This window comes from Martes martes (assembly GCF_963455335.1).
Source record: "Martes martes genome assembly, chromosome: 12".
Lineage (NCBI taxonomy): Eukaryota > Metazoa > Chordata > Mammalia > Carnivora > Mustelidae > Martes > Martes martes.
Window position 1 is genome coordinate 58,558,975 of NC_137900.1, and position 16,332 is coordinate 58,575,306.

The 16,332-nt window shown below is 42.1% G+C and overlaps 1 protein-coding gene across 3 annotated transcripts in view; it reads left to right on the top strand.

Moving 5' to 3' along the window:
• Positions 1-16,332, top strand: part of NFX1 (nuclear transcription factor, X-box binding 1) — an 83,474-nt gene that overhangs the window by 15,428 nt on the left and 51,714 nt on the right. For all 3 annotated transcript variants that reach the window (XM_080820535.1, XM_080820533.1, XM_080820534.1), the window contains exons 3-7: positions 2,479-2,637; positions 5,934-6,011; positions 10,575-10,680; positions 12,604-12,675; positions 15,054-15,193. In XM_080820535.1, coding sequence (XP_080676661.1) covers positions 2,479-2,637; positions 5,934-6,011; positions 10,575-10,680; positions 12,604-12,675; positions 15,054-15,193 — 555 coding nt within the window. The remainder of the gene's footprint in view (positions 1-2,478; positions 2,638-5,933; positions 6,012-10,574; positions 10,681-12,603; positions 12,676-15,053; positions 15,194-16,332) is intronic.

The window sequence follows — 16,332 nt, forward strand, 5'->3', positions numbered from 1 at the left end:
ACTTATTTTTTGTGTTCTTCACTTATAACTCAGTTCTGTCCTAGAACAGTTAATAGGCACTTTCTACAAAATTTATTCCAAATGTAATTCTCACAGACTGTTCCTCTGCACAGTCAGGCTCTTGTATATAGAGGACTCACTCATAATCTCACTCTTTAATGAGCTCTCTCTTACTTAACTTACCCCTTCAGAATCTTTCATATGTAGCATACTAAATGATAGGAATGTAATTAACTTTGTTATTCAGAGATGTTAACCAATGCAGGGTAGGGTGTCCCTGCTTTTAAGAAAGAATCTAAGTCTGGTTCTTTAGGTTTTTTAATATAATTCAGTTTTTTCTTTTTTAAAGATTTTATTTATTTATTTGACGGACAGAGATCACAAATAGGCAGAGAGGCAGGCAGAGAGAGAGGAGGAAGCAGGCTCCCTGCTGAGCAGAGAGCCAGATGCGGGGCTCCATCCCAGGAGCCTGAGATCATGAGCTGAGCCAAAGGCAGAGGCTTTAACCCACTGAGCCACCCAGGCGCCCCAATATAATTCAGTTTTTTGATGTGTTTATCATTTACTTAAAGCAAGTAGATTTCTCTTTTTTTTTTTTTTAATTTATTTATTTGACAGATAGAGATCACAAGTAAGGAGAGAGGCAGGCAGAGAGAGAGGAAGGGAAGCAGGCTCCCTGCTGAGCAGAGAGCCCCATGCGGGGCTTGATCCCAGGACCCTGGGATCATGACCTGAGCCGAAGGCAGAGGCTTTAACTCACTGAGCCACCCAGGCGCCCCTAGATTTCTCTTTATCAACCACACAAAATCTTTATTCTGGGCTTTTGTCAGAACAAAAGAGCTATCTCAGAAACTACTGACGCCTGGGGCACCTGGGTGGCTCAGTCCGTTAATCGGCTGCCTTGGCCTCAGGTCATGATCTCAGGGTCCTGGGATCGAGTCCTGCATGGGGCTCCCTGCTCAGCGGGGAGCCTGCGTCTCCCCCTCCCTCTGCCACTCCCCCTTCTCATGCTGCTTCTCTCTGTGTCAAATAAATAAATAAATAGATAGAAACTACTGAAGCCTGAAACTTTAAAGGCAGAGAGATCATACTCATTTATTTCTTCATCCATTCATTTAATAAATATTTACTGAGCACCTGCTAATGGCTAGGCACGGGAAATACAACAGTGAGCAAGGCAGACAAGGCCCTGACCCTGTCTCACAGACCTTATAGTTCTTGTGTTTTGTATTTCTTTTGCCATTAAATAAGACAAACATAAAGTAATCTTAGGAAAGCTAATATTCTAAAATGATTAAAATGTGAGCTTTGTGACCTTAGGTAAGTGATTGAACTACTTCGAGCCTCAGTTTCTTCATCTATAAAATGGTACCTATATTACAGCCTTGTTATGAAAATTAAATATGTGTAAAGTGCTTAAGCACAGTACTTGGCATGATGTATTTAAGGTTAGTTAGTTTATTCTTAAAACCTATTTGGACCCAATAACAAATAAAATAGTATTATGAAATAAATGATGTAAATATAGACTGAAAGAGGCGCCTGGGTGGCTCAGTCAATTAAGCATCTGCCTTTAGCTCAGGTCATGATTTTGGGGTCCTGGGATTGAGCCCCATGTCAGGCTCCCTGCTCAGAAGAAATTCTCTCCCTCTCTAACACACACACACACACACACACACATATATCTGAGAGTACCTGACTCTACTTCGGATCTAGAAATGCTGTGCTGAGATCGTGTTTGAGGAAAAATCTGGAAGTCGGTGAAGGTATTAAGGAATCCATCTGGGAGGATTCCTAATGATGCTGATCTCCTTCACCAGATGCTGGGCTTCTGGAACCAGGGTCTGTGTCTCCTTCAGTCTAATAACCCTACCATGGCATTATGGTAAACACCAAGAACATCTTTTTTGAGTAGATCAACTAAAGACTTCCCACGGCAACTACTAGAAGAGATGAGACTTTTTTTTTTTTTTTTTTTTTTGAGATGAGACTTTCATGGCAACTACTAGAAAAGAGGTTACCACCCTGGGTTGTTGGAACCTATCCAGGCTTAGATTTCTTTCGGTTGACCACTGCAGTTTCATGAGCTTTTTCCCAGCCTGACTCCATGGATCTGGATCAGATTCATAGGAGGTAGGACAAGGTGCTACAGTTGTTGCTTCTGAGGAACAGAAGCAACTTGCTGTGTTATAAGGGGCATTTGGCTATTCTGGGCAATTCCTGGGCAGTTTCCTGGGACTGTTTCCTCAATTGTGCGAATCCCCACCTGAATGTCCACTTCCTAAGTCTTCTTCCTCAGCATACTCCTGTTCCTTCTTCGCCCCAAACACTGAACAACCACCTTACTCAGAATCAGACATACTTAAAACCTTTGTGTTTGGAGATTTCCCTTAAATGCCTTGCTGATCCTTGGCTGACTAAAGTGAGGAATGTTCTTCTGTGTTTGAATTAATTTGTTTGTTTGGTTTTTTTAAACAGGTTCTCTAATTGAACAGCTAACTACAGAAAAATATGAGTGCATGGTGTGCTGTGAATTGGTTCGTGTCACAGCGCCAGTGTGGAGTTGTCAGAGCTGTTATCATGTGTTTCATTTGAACTGCATAAAGAAATGGGCAAGGTCTCCAGCATCTCAAGCAGGTCAGTTGTTTCTCTCTTCTGAATAGTTATCCTCACTCATTTCATATGTTTAGGTTTTAAACTTAGCTTTTTTTTTTTTTTAAGATTTTGTTTTATTTATTTCATTTATTTGTCAGAGAGAGAGCACACATGCACAAGCAGGGGGAGTGGCAGGCAGAGGGAGAAGCAGGCTCCCAGCTGAGCAAAGAGCCCAATGTGGGACTCAATCCCAGGGCTCTGGGATCATGACCTGAGCCAAAGGCAGATGCTTAACCAACTGAGCCACCCAGGCATCCCTAAGATTTTATTTTTAAATATACCCAACATGGGGCTCCACCTTACAACCCTGAGATCGAGTCACATGTTCCACTGACTGAGCCATCCAGGCACCCCTTAAACTTAGATTTAAAAATAACTAATTCCTTGGGGTGCCTGGGTGGCTCAATCATTAAGCATCTGCCTTAGGCTCAGATCATGATCGCAGTGTCCTGGGATCAAGCCCCACATCGGGTTCCCTGCTCAGCAGGAAGCCTGCTTCTCCTTCTCCCACTCCCCCTGCTTGTGTTCCTTCTCTCACTGTGTCTCTCTCTGTCAAATAAATAAATAAAATCTTTAAAAATAATAAAAATAACTAATTCCTCTTGAATATTTTATCTGCTCTGTTTCCTTGAACACATGTTTCAGATGACTAGTGTGAAGCTGTAGATCTTAAATAAAGAACTAAGAGGCGCCTGATTGGGCGCCTGGGTGGCTCAGTGGGTTAAGCCTCTGCCTTCGGCTCAGGTCATGATCCCAGGGTCCTGGGATGCTTCCTCCTCTCTCTCCGCCTACTTCTCTGCTTACTTGTGATCTCTGTCTGTCAAATAAATAAAATCTTAAAAAAAAAAAAAAAGTCTAGATTTAAGAGGCGCCTGATTGGCTCACTTGGTAGAGCATGTAACTCTTGATCTCAGTGGTATGAGTTCAAGCCCTATGTTGGGCGTAGAGCTTACTTAAAAAGTGAAAATAAAATAAAATAAATTTTTTTAAAGATTTTATTTATTTGAGAGAGAGAGAGAGAGCGAGCATGAGAAGAGGGAGGATCAGAGGGAGAAACAGACTCCTGCCAAGCAGGGAGTCTGATGTGGGACTCCATCCTGGGACTCCAGGATCATGACCTGAGCCGAAGGCAGTCGCTTAACCAACTGAGCCACCCGGGCACTCCAAAATAAAATTTTTTAAAGAGGGAAATTTATGTATCTATGTATTTATTAAAGATTTTATTTATTTGAGAGAGGGAATGAGAGAGCATGAGAAGGGAGAGGCCGGAGGGAGAAGCAGACTCCCCACCGAGCAGGGAGTCCAGTGTGGGACTCAGTCCCGAGACTCCAGGATCATGATCCGAGCTGAAGGCAGTTGCCCAATCAACTGAGCCACCCAGGCACCCCTAAAGAAGGAAATTTTTTAAAACAGCTTAACCTAACAATACCAAAGTATATTTGGAATACAAAAATAATCAGTCACATTTATTGAAAATGGTAACTTTTATCCAGGTATCAATTACAGAAAACATTTCCTGCATAGTTTGCTTTAGAAATTTATAGAAAGCAGTTGCTGGGGCGCCTGGTCGACTCATTTGGTTAAACAGGCAACTTGTGATTTCGGCTCGGGTCATGATCTCATGGGTTATAAGATCTGAGCCCTGAAGAGCTGAGCCTCTGCGCTCAGTGTGGAGTCTGGTTGAAAGATTATCTCTCTCCCACTCTGGCCCCCTTTGTGTTTCCTCCTGCCTCCCCTGCCCCCAGCCCCGAGCTCATGTTCTCTCTCTCTTTCTCTAAAATAAATAAAATGGGGGCACTTGGGTAGCACATTCTGTTAAGCCTCGGACTTTGGCTGGGGTCATGATCTCAGGATCCTGGAATGTTGCCCTGCCTTAGGCCCTCTGCTTAGCTGGGAGTCTGCTTGTTCTTCTCCCTCTGCCTCTCTGCTTGCTCCTGCAATCACACCCTCTCTCTAGTGAATAATAAAAGCTTTTTAAATAAATAAAGAAAGTCTTTTAAAATTTCCTTTTAAGAAAAAATAACATATGTTTTCTGATCTGTGAGTCTTCTAATTTAAAACATCTGAGGGCACCTGGCTGGCTCAGTCGGTAGAGCATACAACTCTTGATCTCAGGGTTGTGGGTTTGAGCCCTGTGTTGGGTGTAGAGACGACTTAAAAATAAAGTCTTAAAAAAAGAAGACATCTGGGTTTTCCTGAATGTACTCAAAAAAAATTTTTTTAAAGATTTTATTTATTTGACAGACAGAGATCACAAGTAGGCAGAGAGGCAGGCAGAGAGAGAGGAGGAAGCAGGCTGTTCTCGGAGCAGAGAGCCCGATACGGGGGTCGATCCCAGGACCCTGGGATCATGACCTGAGCTGAAGACAGAGGCTTTAACCCACTGAGCCATCCAGGTGCCCCGTACTCAAATATTTTATCCTTTTGTTTTTTCAAGCCAAGATTTAGTTAATGTTTACCTCAATACTAGAACCACGTAATAAATTGATAATCATGTGAGGTGATTGAGGTGTTAGCTAATGTGACTGTGATAATCTTATTATAGTATATAAATGTATCAAGCCAGCATGTTGTACACCTTAGTGTAATATGTCAATTATATCTCAACTGACATTTTAAAAATGGGTACCTGTTTGATTACTATATTTAAAGCGCTTATAAATATAAGCCCAGGGGTGCCTGGGTGGCTCAGTGGGTTTAAGCCTCTGCCTTCAGCTCAGATCATGATCTCAGGGTCCTGGGATCGAGCCCCACATCGGGCTCTCTGCTCAGTGGGGAGCCTGCTTCCTCCTCTTTCTCTCTGCTTGCCTCTCCGCCTTCTTGTGATATCTTTCTCTGTCAAATAAATAAATCTTCAATAAATAAATAAATAAATAAATATAAGCCCAAATATAAGATTTAAGCAGAGCATTCAGTATTGTGAATTTGTTTCTTAATAGCCTGATATCCTTGGGGTGCTTGGGTGGCTCAGTGGGTTAAGCCTCTGCCTTCAGCTCAGCGTCCTGGGATTGAGCCCTGCATTGAGCTCTCCGCTCAGCGGGGAGCCTGCTTCCCACTCTCTCTCTCTGCCTTTCTGCCTACTTTTGATCTCTGCCTGTCAAATAAATAAATAAAATCTTTAAAAAAAAAAATCCTGATATCCTTAATATCTGATATTTTTAACATAAAATGACTACTGTTGCTTAAATATTAAGGCTTCTTTTAGGTTTAAATTTTTAAAAAATTACATGTGCTTTTGTAAGGAAATTATTTTGGTTTCCTCTTGTTTTTCTTGACAGATGGCCAAAGTGGTTGGAGATGCCCTGCCTGTCAGAATGTTTCTGCACATGTTCCTAATACTTACACTTGTTTCTGTGGTGAGTTTTTTGCTTTCACTTGAGTCTCTTCCACTTCATGCACTGTAACTTATTTTCCAGCCCAGAAGTAGTGATGTACTAGGCATGTTTTAGAAGTTCCTAATAAGACTTAAAAGTTCAGGAGTCTACCAACATCATCTGCCTGTGGTCCATCACACAGCCAGAGTCACAGGCCTTTGTGCTCTTGGCAAGCTGTTCTGTACCTGGCCTTCTCATCATGCCCACCAGGCTAATGTGACTTCTGAGCTGTGGTTCTGGTCTCCTTGATCTTACCTTTAGAACAGAGCTGACCAGATGGTGGAGGTAGGCATAGACACCCATGTCTTTCTCACCCTTAACTGTAACAATTTTGATACTCCAGATTTGAGCAGTATGAGAAAAGAGTGGTGTTGAAAAATACTTTATTTTAACCTGGGAAATCAGTCATTGGGGTCTTTAAAATAAAGAAGAATTTTTTTTTTATATTTTGACATTACAATCTCTATCCTCCCTCTTTATGGAATACTTCTTCCTGTTTTTGAATAACTCAATTCCCATATGTGTTAGGGAGAACTTTCTGCAGTCCAGATGACCATTCTTGCTGGTAGTCTGTTTTCTGCATGTCTTTTCTTTTACATGTGTTTTTTTTTCTTTCCTGCCTTTTAATAGCTAACCTTCATATAGTTCTTGATTTTTTTCAAATTTTGCTTCTTAACCATCTGTCACCCTTCTTAACCATTGCATTTTTGCTTCTGTCCTCATCACCTTGCTGCACCTGTTTTCAGAAGTCATCAGTGGCCCCTTCCTGACAAATCCAGGGCTGATTTATAAGTTCTTAACCTTTTTCTCAGCACAGTAGCTCTTGGGGCCTTTGGCCATTCCTTTCTTGAAATGACTAGCTCTTCCTGTTTATTTCTGTAAGCTTTAATTTGCTCCTATTTCTTCTTTCCCATAACTTAACTAGCAGTTTTCACTAAAAGTTGGTCATGAAGTCTTCAGCTTCTAGACTCAGTCTCTTGGCGAACTCAACTATCTAGAATGTTCTTTCCCATCTTTAAATCTCCATCACTGACTCATCCGTTCAACATCAGACCCCAAACATTGTTTTCCAAAGGAAGCCTCCCTTTCTTATCCCCTCTCCCACTTTGGCCACTCTTTTATTTGGAATTTGCTGATCTTTTATGTTTTATTGTCAAAATCTGAGCCTTAAAAGGTACTAAAATAATATTTGTTGAAGGGATGAGTATTTTGGAATGTACTGTTGGAAAGGCAACATGAAGCTGGAAGCAAGAAATCCATGTAAATCTATACAAATTGGACCAATACCAAGGCTTAATTACCTTATTTTAAAGGATTTTTAAACATAAAAGCACCACAGTGGAATTAAAAATCTTGTTAAAGCCTTCACTGACAAATTAGATATGAGGCCTTAAGAAGGTAGAAGAATGAGGGCTGAAGGTCAAGATGATCTGAGTAAGGTAAAATGGTGTAGGCATGCAAATAATGGTCTTGTATTTACCTAATGACTTTGCTCTTTTGGGAGACCATTAATATAATATACTTTATTGAGAACTTAGTAGCAGACATCATGAAGAAACAGAGGAATAATACTGTTTTTGACTACCCAGAGTTTACAGTCTAAGAGCTAAGACACAATTAACTTGATGTTCTGTAAGTCCAAAGAACTGTGGGTGATCTTTGGGGTGAATTCTCACTTCGGGCTAGATGATTTAGGGAATCCTTAAAAAAGGAGGTACAATTCAACTGAGCTTGAAAACTAGGTAAAATCTTGGTAGGAGAAAGATTTGTTGAGGAGAGTAGCATAAGCAGAAGTTTAAAAATAAGAAGGCTAGGATCTTTTAGGAGAACGAGAGTCGTTGGTTATGGAGCCCAGGATCTGTAAAGGTGAAGGCATGGGAAATGACTAGAAAGGTGGGGCTGACAGGTTTGTTTTGGGGGGGAGAGAGAGAGAGATCCCGTGTGCGCATACAAGGGCAGCAGGGTGGCAGAAACAGGGAAAGAGAGAATCTTAAGCAGACTCTACACCCAGCACAGAGTCCATTGTGGGGCTGGATCTTAAAACCCTGAGGTTATAACCTGAGCCGAAATCAAAAGTCAGATGGTTAACCAACCGAGCCACCCTGACACCCCAGGGCTGACTTCTTGATGCCAGGCTTAGATGCAGGGACTTCATTTGGCAGGCTGTGGGAAGCCGCTGAGAGTGTCAGTGTGATTCTTTATAAAGATTAGTCTGGTGGGAGTGAATAGAGTGTTTGGGGCCTAAACATTTGGGGGTTTTGTAAGAAGCCAGGTGAAAAATAATAAAAGTCTATAATGGGTGTTAGAGTGGGAGAGAAAGGAAGAGGGGGGACACCTGGGTGGCTCAGTGGGTTAAGGCCTCTGCCTTCGGCTCAGGTCATGATCCCGGGGTCCTGGGATTGAGCCCCACATCAGGCTCTCTGTTCAGCGGGGAGTCTGCTTCCTCCTCTCTGTCTGCCTCTCTGCCTACTTGTGATCTCTGTCTGTCAAATAAATAAATAAAATCTTAAAAAAAAAAAAAGAAAGGAAGGGGGTACCAGATTTCAAAGGTAAATAGGAATTAATAACAGTGGGAAAGGGAAGAACCCAAATGTGGCTCCAAAGTTTCATGCTTTTGGAAATGATGATACACCAAGGACAGAAAAAGGCAGGTCAAGAGCACCAGGACTGATGGGGACAGTGAGTTCAATTTATAAATGTTGAATGAGATGAGTGAACAAGGCCTCCAGTAAGAGGTGGTGTTAGGAAAATTTAAAGATTTTTTTTTTTTTAACTACTTGAGAGAGAAAGCATGAGCTGGGGGAGAAGCAAATGGAGAAAGAGAAGCAGGTTCCCCACTAAGCAGGGAGCCTGATAATGGGGCTCGATCCCAAGACCCTGCGATCATGACCCCAGCTGAAGGCAGACACTTAACTGACTGAGCCACCCAGGTTCCCTGGGAGTTAGGAATATTTAAAGAGAGATGAGGACTTAAGGATGATAGTTGTTTTTGAGAGTAGTGGGTAGAAGGGTAAGGAGTGAAAAGAGTCTAATGCAGAACACTGGCAGAAAGAAGAAAAACAAAACATCATTTAGAGTCAGGGAAAAGAGGTGGAGCCATTGAAAGATGGTAGGGGGAAACCAGGACACTGTATTAAAGCAAGAAAGCACAGAAGCAGGGAAGTTTTTCTTTTTCTTTTTTTTTTTTTTTAAGATTTTATTAATTTATTTGACAGAGATCACAAGTAGGCAGGGGGGGGGGGGAAGCGGGCTCCCTGCTGAGCGGAGAGCCCAATGCGAGGCTCGATCCCAGGACCCTGAGATCATGACCTGAGCCGAAGGCAGAGGCTTAACCCACCGAGCCACCCAGGCACCCCGTAGGGAAGTTTTTCTAATAGACTGGAGATGAGTCTGGCAAATAGACAAGAATAAAAGTAGCAAGGGAGATGAGGTGTGGAATACACTGTGTAGGGAAATTAAGAAGATTTGGTGATTAAGTAGATTATGGAAAGAAAAAGAGGAGTTGGGGATGACTCTAGTTTTTAAGTCTGTGACTCCAACAGTGATGGTATTGCTGACAGAAATATGGAACACTGAAGAAGGAGGGGTTTCAGAGAGAAGATGCTAACTTTGTAAATGTAGACAGTTTGGGGTGACTGTGACACCTCACACAGAGATGTTCAGCAGATGTTTGGACAGAGAGGGCCGGAACTGAGGATTCAGGGCAGTGCAGAAAGTGTAGATTTGGGGGGAAAAGAGAAAAATAAAAAAAATGTAGATTTGGGACTCTTTAGGTATAACAAACCTCTCAACATGAATAAGGCTTCTGAAAGAAACAAGATAGAGTAGCAGAGGCCAAACATTGGGGACAGGCCATCATTTGGGTGTAAATTGCCCAACTAAAGATGAGTTCCTCAGGGGCATGGAGGAGTCCCGTGCCTCAGTTTTACACTTTCTGCCTCTGTGCTAAGTTCATGGAAGTCACTAAAGATTTCCAGATACACACTAATTATAAAATTATAGCCCTCTTATACCTACTTCATAGCTTTAGATTTGGCAAGTTCCTACTGTATGGGGGATTTTTGTCCTTTCCATCTCTTAGTGCTTCCCCATCTCCCACCCCATTGTTCTCTTCCCTTATTTCTTCTTTCTTTTTTTTTCTTTTTTTTCTTTTTTTTTTTAACCTTATTTCTTCTTTCAGATGTTCCTATATCTGTTCACGGGTCCATTTACAAAAGTTGTGGGTTTTTTTGTTTTGGATTAAATATGTCTGTTAGTCAAAGTTAGTCAAAGTAAAAATGACTTATTTCTCTTTTCCAGGTAATCCAGAATTTAGGATTTATCATACTCAGTGAAGCTTTTGTTTTTTGTTTTTTATTTTCAATTACGGTTTTGATGAGTAGCATTACAGTCATCTTTTTATTTTAGGATGTGGGGTGATACGTTTGTCACACTAATGAAAACCACACTGAAGTTCATGCTGTCTAGCTATATTGTGTTGTTTCATTAAAGTCTAAGATGCAACTGAAGTTTATACCATTGACTCTCTGATCTGATATGTTTTAGGCAAGGTGAAGAATCCTGAATGGAGCAGAAATGAAATTCCACATAGTTGTGGTGAGGTTTGTAGAAAGAAACAGCCTGGCCAGGACTGCCCGCATTCCTGTAACCTGTAAGTTGGAACACTAGACCCCTGGGGATTCCTGGTAGACACACTTTGCTTGTGGCTCTGAGTACCTATATCTTTTGGTTAGCATGTAGCAGGGTGGGGTGAAGGGCAGTATGGTACCATTTACTGAACACTTAACACTGGGCCAGGCACTCTGCAAGAGTTAACTCATTGAGGGGCTCCTGGGTGGCTCAGTGGATTAAAGCCTCTGCCTTCGGCTCAGGACATGATCCCGGGGTCCTGGGATCGAGCCCCTCATCGGGCTCTCTGCTCAGCAGAGAGAGCAGGCTCTCTCTCTGCCTGCTTCTCTGCCTACTTGTGATCTCTGTCTGTCAAATAAATAAATAAAATCTTTAAAAAAAAAAAAAAGAGTTAACGCATTGAATCCTTACAACACCCCGGTGATGTATAAATATTTATCATCTCCATTTTACCAATGAGGCTCAGAAAGGCCAAGTATCTTGCCCACAGTCATAGTACTAGGACATGGTGGAGATGGGATTTCCATGATACTGTACTGCTGGCTTTTAAGAAGAAATATCCCCCAGTAATATCCAGGTCCAAAAGAGGGAATAGGACAGACTTCTGTCTGTGAAAAGGCAATTGTGTAGGGTCCTGTTGCACAGTGTTTTTGGGTCGTGAATCCCTTCTATCCAGTAAATAGCCAGCTTTACAGTGTATCCAGTCAGCTTCTAAATAAGAAGAGGAATACCTAATACTAACAGTTGATTAGTTACAAAGGACAAATTTCTACAGCTTTGACTTCAGACCAATGTTTAATTCCTGGGGTCAAGTCACTTAACAGTTGTGTGGCCTTGGGCTTGTTACTTAACTTCTCTAAGCCTCACTTTCTGCATCTGTAAAATAATAATGATATGAGCATCAGTACTTACAGAGTTCTATGAATATTAAATTAATGCATCTAAGAGGCTTGGTACAGAATCTGGCATATGGTAAATGGTCAAGTAATGGTAACTTGTTTTTATTACCCAAATCTAAAAGTAAAACAGACGTCAGAGTGTTACCTTGGTGCTTCTGCTGCTCAGAGCAGGGGTAAATGTTGGGCCAGAGGCCTTGTGGGTCAGGATGTGGGGGAGGTGCTAGGGAATTGCCTGTGATAGGAGAGCTGCCCAGACAGGGCTACACAGCTTGGCCTGCTGACTGTTCTTTTACTCCTTCCATGGGTCCTTCCTCAAAACGCAGGGACTCATCTGTTTAAACAGTTGCTTCCTTCAGTTGGCATTTTAGGTAGATTAATAATAAATTATCCCTGTGCATGAACCCTCTTTCTGAACTCTTTTTGCAGAAATGGCCTCCTGTCATAACTACCAGAGAACATCTAAAGTTATGCAGATTAGGTGGTCAACACCATGTCTGAAGGGAAGGGAGGCCCTAAAACATCTCACTAAATGGGCTAAGACCATATTTGGAAATGTCATCTTTGAATGTCAGAACCAAATAAAACCAGTATTTTGACTTGGACTTTATTTTTCTGGTTAAATATTCTTCTTTTTTCTTTTTTTTAAGATTTTATTTATTTATCTGACACAGAGAGATCACAAGTAGGCAGAGAGGCAGGCCAAGGCTGGAGGGGGAAGCAGGCTCACCACTGAGCAGAGAGCCCAATGCGGACCTCGATCCCAGGACCCTGAGATCATGAGCTGAGCTGAAGGCAGAGGCTTAACCCACTGAGCCACCCAGGCCCCCCCTGGTTAAATATTCTAAGATGATAATGCCATCAATTCTTCCTATATGAAAACATTGTTGGTATTTCCATTTAAATAGTTTAATCAACTTTAGGCAAATACTAAAACATTCATGGTAGGTTTATTTGTTGGCACATTCCCAATAAGACCCAGTAGGAGCAACTTTGTTCAGGTTTGGATACACGAGTATGATTTACTAATCTAAGCCTTTCTCTTTTAGTCTTTGCCATCCTGGACCTTGCCCACCCTGCCCTGCCTTTATGACTAAAACATGCGAATGTGGACGAACCAGGTAAAGTTAGAACTGCTCTCTAAAGATTTCAGTTTTCACATTGATGATTTATGTGTGAATTTCTTTTTTTTTTTTAATTTTTTTTTAAAGATTTTTTATTTACTTATTTGACAGACAGATCACAAGTAGGCAGAGAGGCAGGCAGAGAGAGAGGAGGAAGCAGGCTCCCCGCTGAGCAGAGAGCCCGATGTGGGGCTCGATCCCAGGACGCTGGGATCATGACCCGAGCCGAAGGCAGAGGCTTAAACCACTGAGCCACCCAGGCGCCCCTATGTGTGAATTTCTAAAGTAAGAATTAGTAGGTAGATATAAATAAGTGGTAGGCATAAATAGTACTTTTTTTTTTAAGATTTTATTTATTCATTTGAGAGAGAGCACAAGTGGGGAGAGGCAGAGGGATAGGGAGAAGCAGACTCCCCACTGAGCTGGGAACTTGACATGGGACTCAATCCCAGGACCTGGAGATCACAACCCAAGCTGAAGACAGACGCCCAACCATCTGAGCCACCTGTGCACCCTTAAATAGTACTTTTTTGTAAATATTAGTTTATTCTGCTGCCCTAGTCCTTTGCAGCCTTATAAGGGATTAAGAAGTTATTTGCATAGTGAGATTACCCATTTCAGTTGAATGCCAAGATGACAGGGACTTTTTTCTCAACTTGTCTGTGGATGAAAGAATCAGGATTAAACCCAGACCTGTTGGGCTGCCTGGGTGGCTCAGTGGGTTAAGCCTCTGCCTTCAGCTCAGGTCATGATCTCAGGATCCTGGGATCGAGGCCCGAGTCAGGCTCTCTGCTCAGCGGGGAGCCTGCTTCCTCCTCTCGCTCTGCCTGCCTCTCTGCTTACTTGTGACCTCTCTCTCTCTGTCAAATAAATAAATAAAATCTTTAAAAATAATAATAATAAAATAATAAACCCAAACCTATTAAGGTTCAGGAGACAGGGACCATATACTTGTACCTAGCATTATATCTGGCACCAACAAGGTTTTCTATGAATATTGTTAAATGAACGACTAAGTAACCCCAGAGCCCATCCTCTTTTCATAATAATACAAGTTCATCATCAGGGCAAGGATCACTGATAGTTATGGAATGTTTCTGAGGCCTAGTAAGACCCATATGATTTCTGAACCACAAGACAAAATGGGATTCAGCCAATTATCAGTGAATCACATCTGCCTGAACTTACAAGGATAGTAGTGTGGCCTGAGAATCACATGTAAGGACTCTGGGTCAGAAAGACCAGGTTGTATCTGGGCTGTGCCACTAATTAGCTGTTGACCTGGGCAAGTTGCTTGGTCTCATTGAACCTCATTTTTCTTTCTTTCTTTCTTTCTTTCTTTTTTTTTTTATAATTATATTTATTTATTTGATGAGAGAGAGAGAAATCACAAGTAGCCAGAGAAGCAGGCAGAGAGAGAGGGAGAAGCAGGCTCTCCGCTGAGCAGAGAGCCCAATGTGGGGCTCGATCCCAGGTCCTCGAGATCATGACCTGAGCCAAAGGCAGACACTCAACCCATGGAGCCACCCAGGCGCCCAAGCCTCATTTTTTAAATCACAGGATAGAAATAATAGTGTTCACCTCCGGGGATTGATGTTAGCCATGATGCTGAGCACGGGAAACATCATCTGTGTATGTAACAATGACTTTTTAAAACAAAATACGTAGTTGAGATGAAAGTAGGGAATAGAATAAAACTCTTCTTGTAGGAGAGTAGACTCCAAGCTCTAAACCACTACCTTGGAAAGAAACCTGAAGATAGTTGTCCCAAAATCTTTCTCTAGCCAGTAAGTCAGCAAAATTAAATTAGGATGCTTATTGGAACAAAGCCAGAATGATTTTCCCATCCTGAATCAAAGTCATATACAGTATAGTTCTTAAGTATTATAACTACACAAAATGCTGGAGTACCAGATCCCAGGAGAATGCCATTGTACTTCCAGTCTTAGTGTATACATTAAAACTAACCCTTCACCACTTCACCCCGCCCCCAGCTTTCCTACTTCCATCTATAAGATACTGTGGGAGCTTCCAGCTCTTTCCCCTCCTGTATGCTACTTCATGGGAACTCAGTGAAGAAATTACAGAGAGGAACTTCATTTCTTCACTGGTCAGAATATAGGGAGAGAGAAAGTCAGGATGGGAAATAAGGAAAGCAAAGCAGGAGAAAAAAGAGTGGAGGGGAGGAGAGTTATTAAGGAAATAAAGGAAATAAAGACTAAAGGAGGTAAACAGAAAAGTGAGGGAAATGGGGTCAAGAGAAAGGTTTCATAGTTTGGGGAGGTAAACTTTGGGCTTCATTGTCAGTTTAGCTATTCAGCAGAAACTTGTCCAACATCAGACCAACACTGTCTATACATCTATTTTCTTTCCAGGCACACAGTTCGTTGTGGTCAAGCCGCCTCAGTCCACTGTTCCAATCCATGTGAGAATCTTTTGAATTGTGGTCAGCACCACTGTGCTGAGCTGTGTCATGGGGGTCAATGCCAGCCTTGTCGGATCATATTGAACCAGGGTAAGTGGTGGGCACACCAGCCAGCGATACTTGTGTATTTTCTAGAACCTTATTTATAGTTTTCTTGATGACATAGATTGGCCTCAAGCCTATAGTTACAAGGTCTCTAGTAGCACTGTACCCTGGGTAGAGAGAAGTGGAGATACATTAATGCTTAGATGGTTTCAGTGTTTAGTTGTAGTGTTTAATTTCAGTGTTTAGTTTCATAATACCAGTATAGGCCTTTGTCCTATGGAATTTGGACAGTAGATTTTGAAATGCTGTTTAAAAGTAAGTGTTTGGGGAAGGTGCCTGGGTGGCTTGGAGGGTTAAGCCTCTGCCTTCAGCTCAGGTCATGGTCCCAGGGTCCTGGGATCGAGCCCCGAATCAGGCTCTCTGCTCAGCGGGGAGTCTGTTTCCCTCTCTTTCTCTGCCTGCTGCTCTGCCTCCTTGTGATCTCTCTCTCTCTGTCAAATAAATAAATAAAATCTTTTAAAAAAAATAAAAATAGGGGCGTCTGGGTGGCTCAGTGGGTTAAAGCCTCTGCCTTCGGCTCAGGTCATGATCTCAGGGTCCTGGGATTGAGCCCCACATTGGGCTCTCTGCTCTGCGGGGAGCCTGCATCCTCCTCTCTCTCTGCCTTGCCTCTCTGCCTACTTGTGATCTCTGTCAAATAAATAAATAAAATCTTAAAAGAAAATCTAAAAAATTATAAAAATAAAAGTAAGTGTTTGGGAAATTATTTTAAAAAGAAACTTCTTGAAAAGGATCTAGAGGGGTGCCTGGGTAGTTCAGTTGGTTTAGTGTTTGACTCTTTTTTATTTGTTTTTAAGATTTTATTTATTTGACAGCAAGAGAGGGAACACAAGCAGGGGTAGTGGGTGAGGGAGAAGCAGGCTTTCCACCTAGCAGGGGAGCCCAACGTGGGGCTCAATCCCAGGACCCTGGGTTCATGACCTAAGCCAAAGGTAGACACTTAACGACTGAGCCACCCAGGCGCCCCTAGTGTTGATCTCAGCTCAGGTCTTGATCTCAGGATTGAGAGAGAGCCCATGTTGGGCTCCATAGTGGGCATGAAGCCTACTTTAAAAAAGAAAAAGAAGAAAAAAGGATCTAGAAAGGCCAAAAAAATCTTGAGAAAGAATGAAGTTGAAAGACTT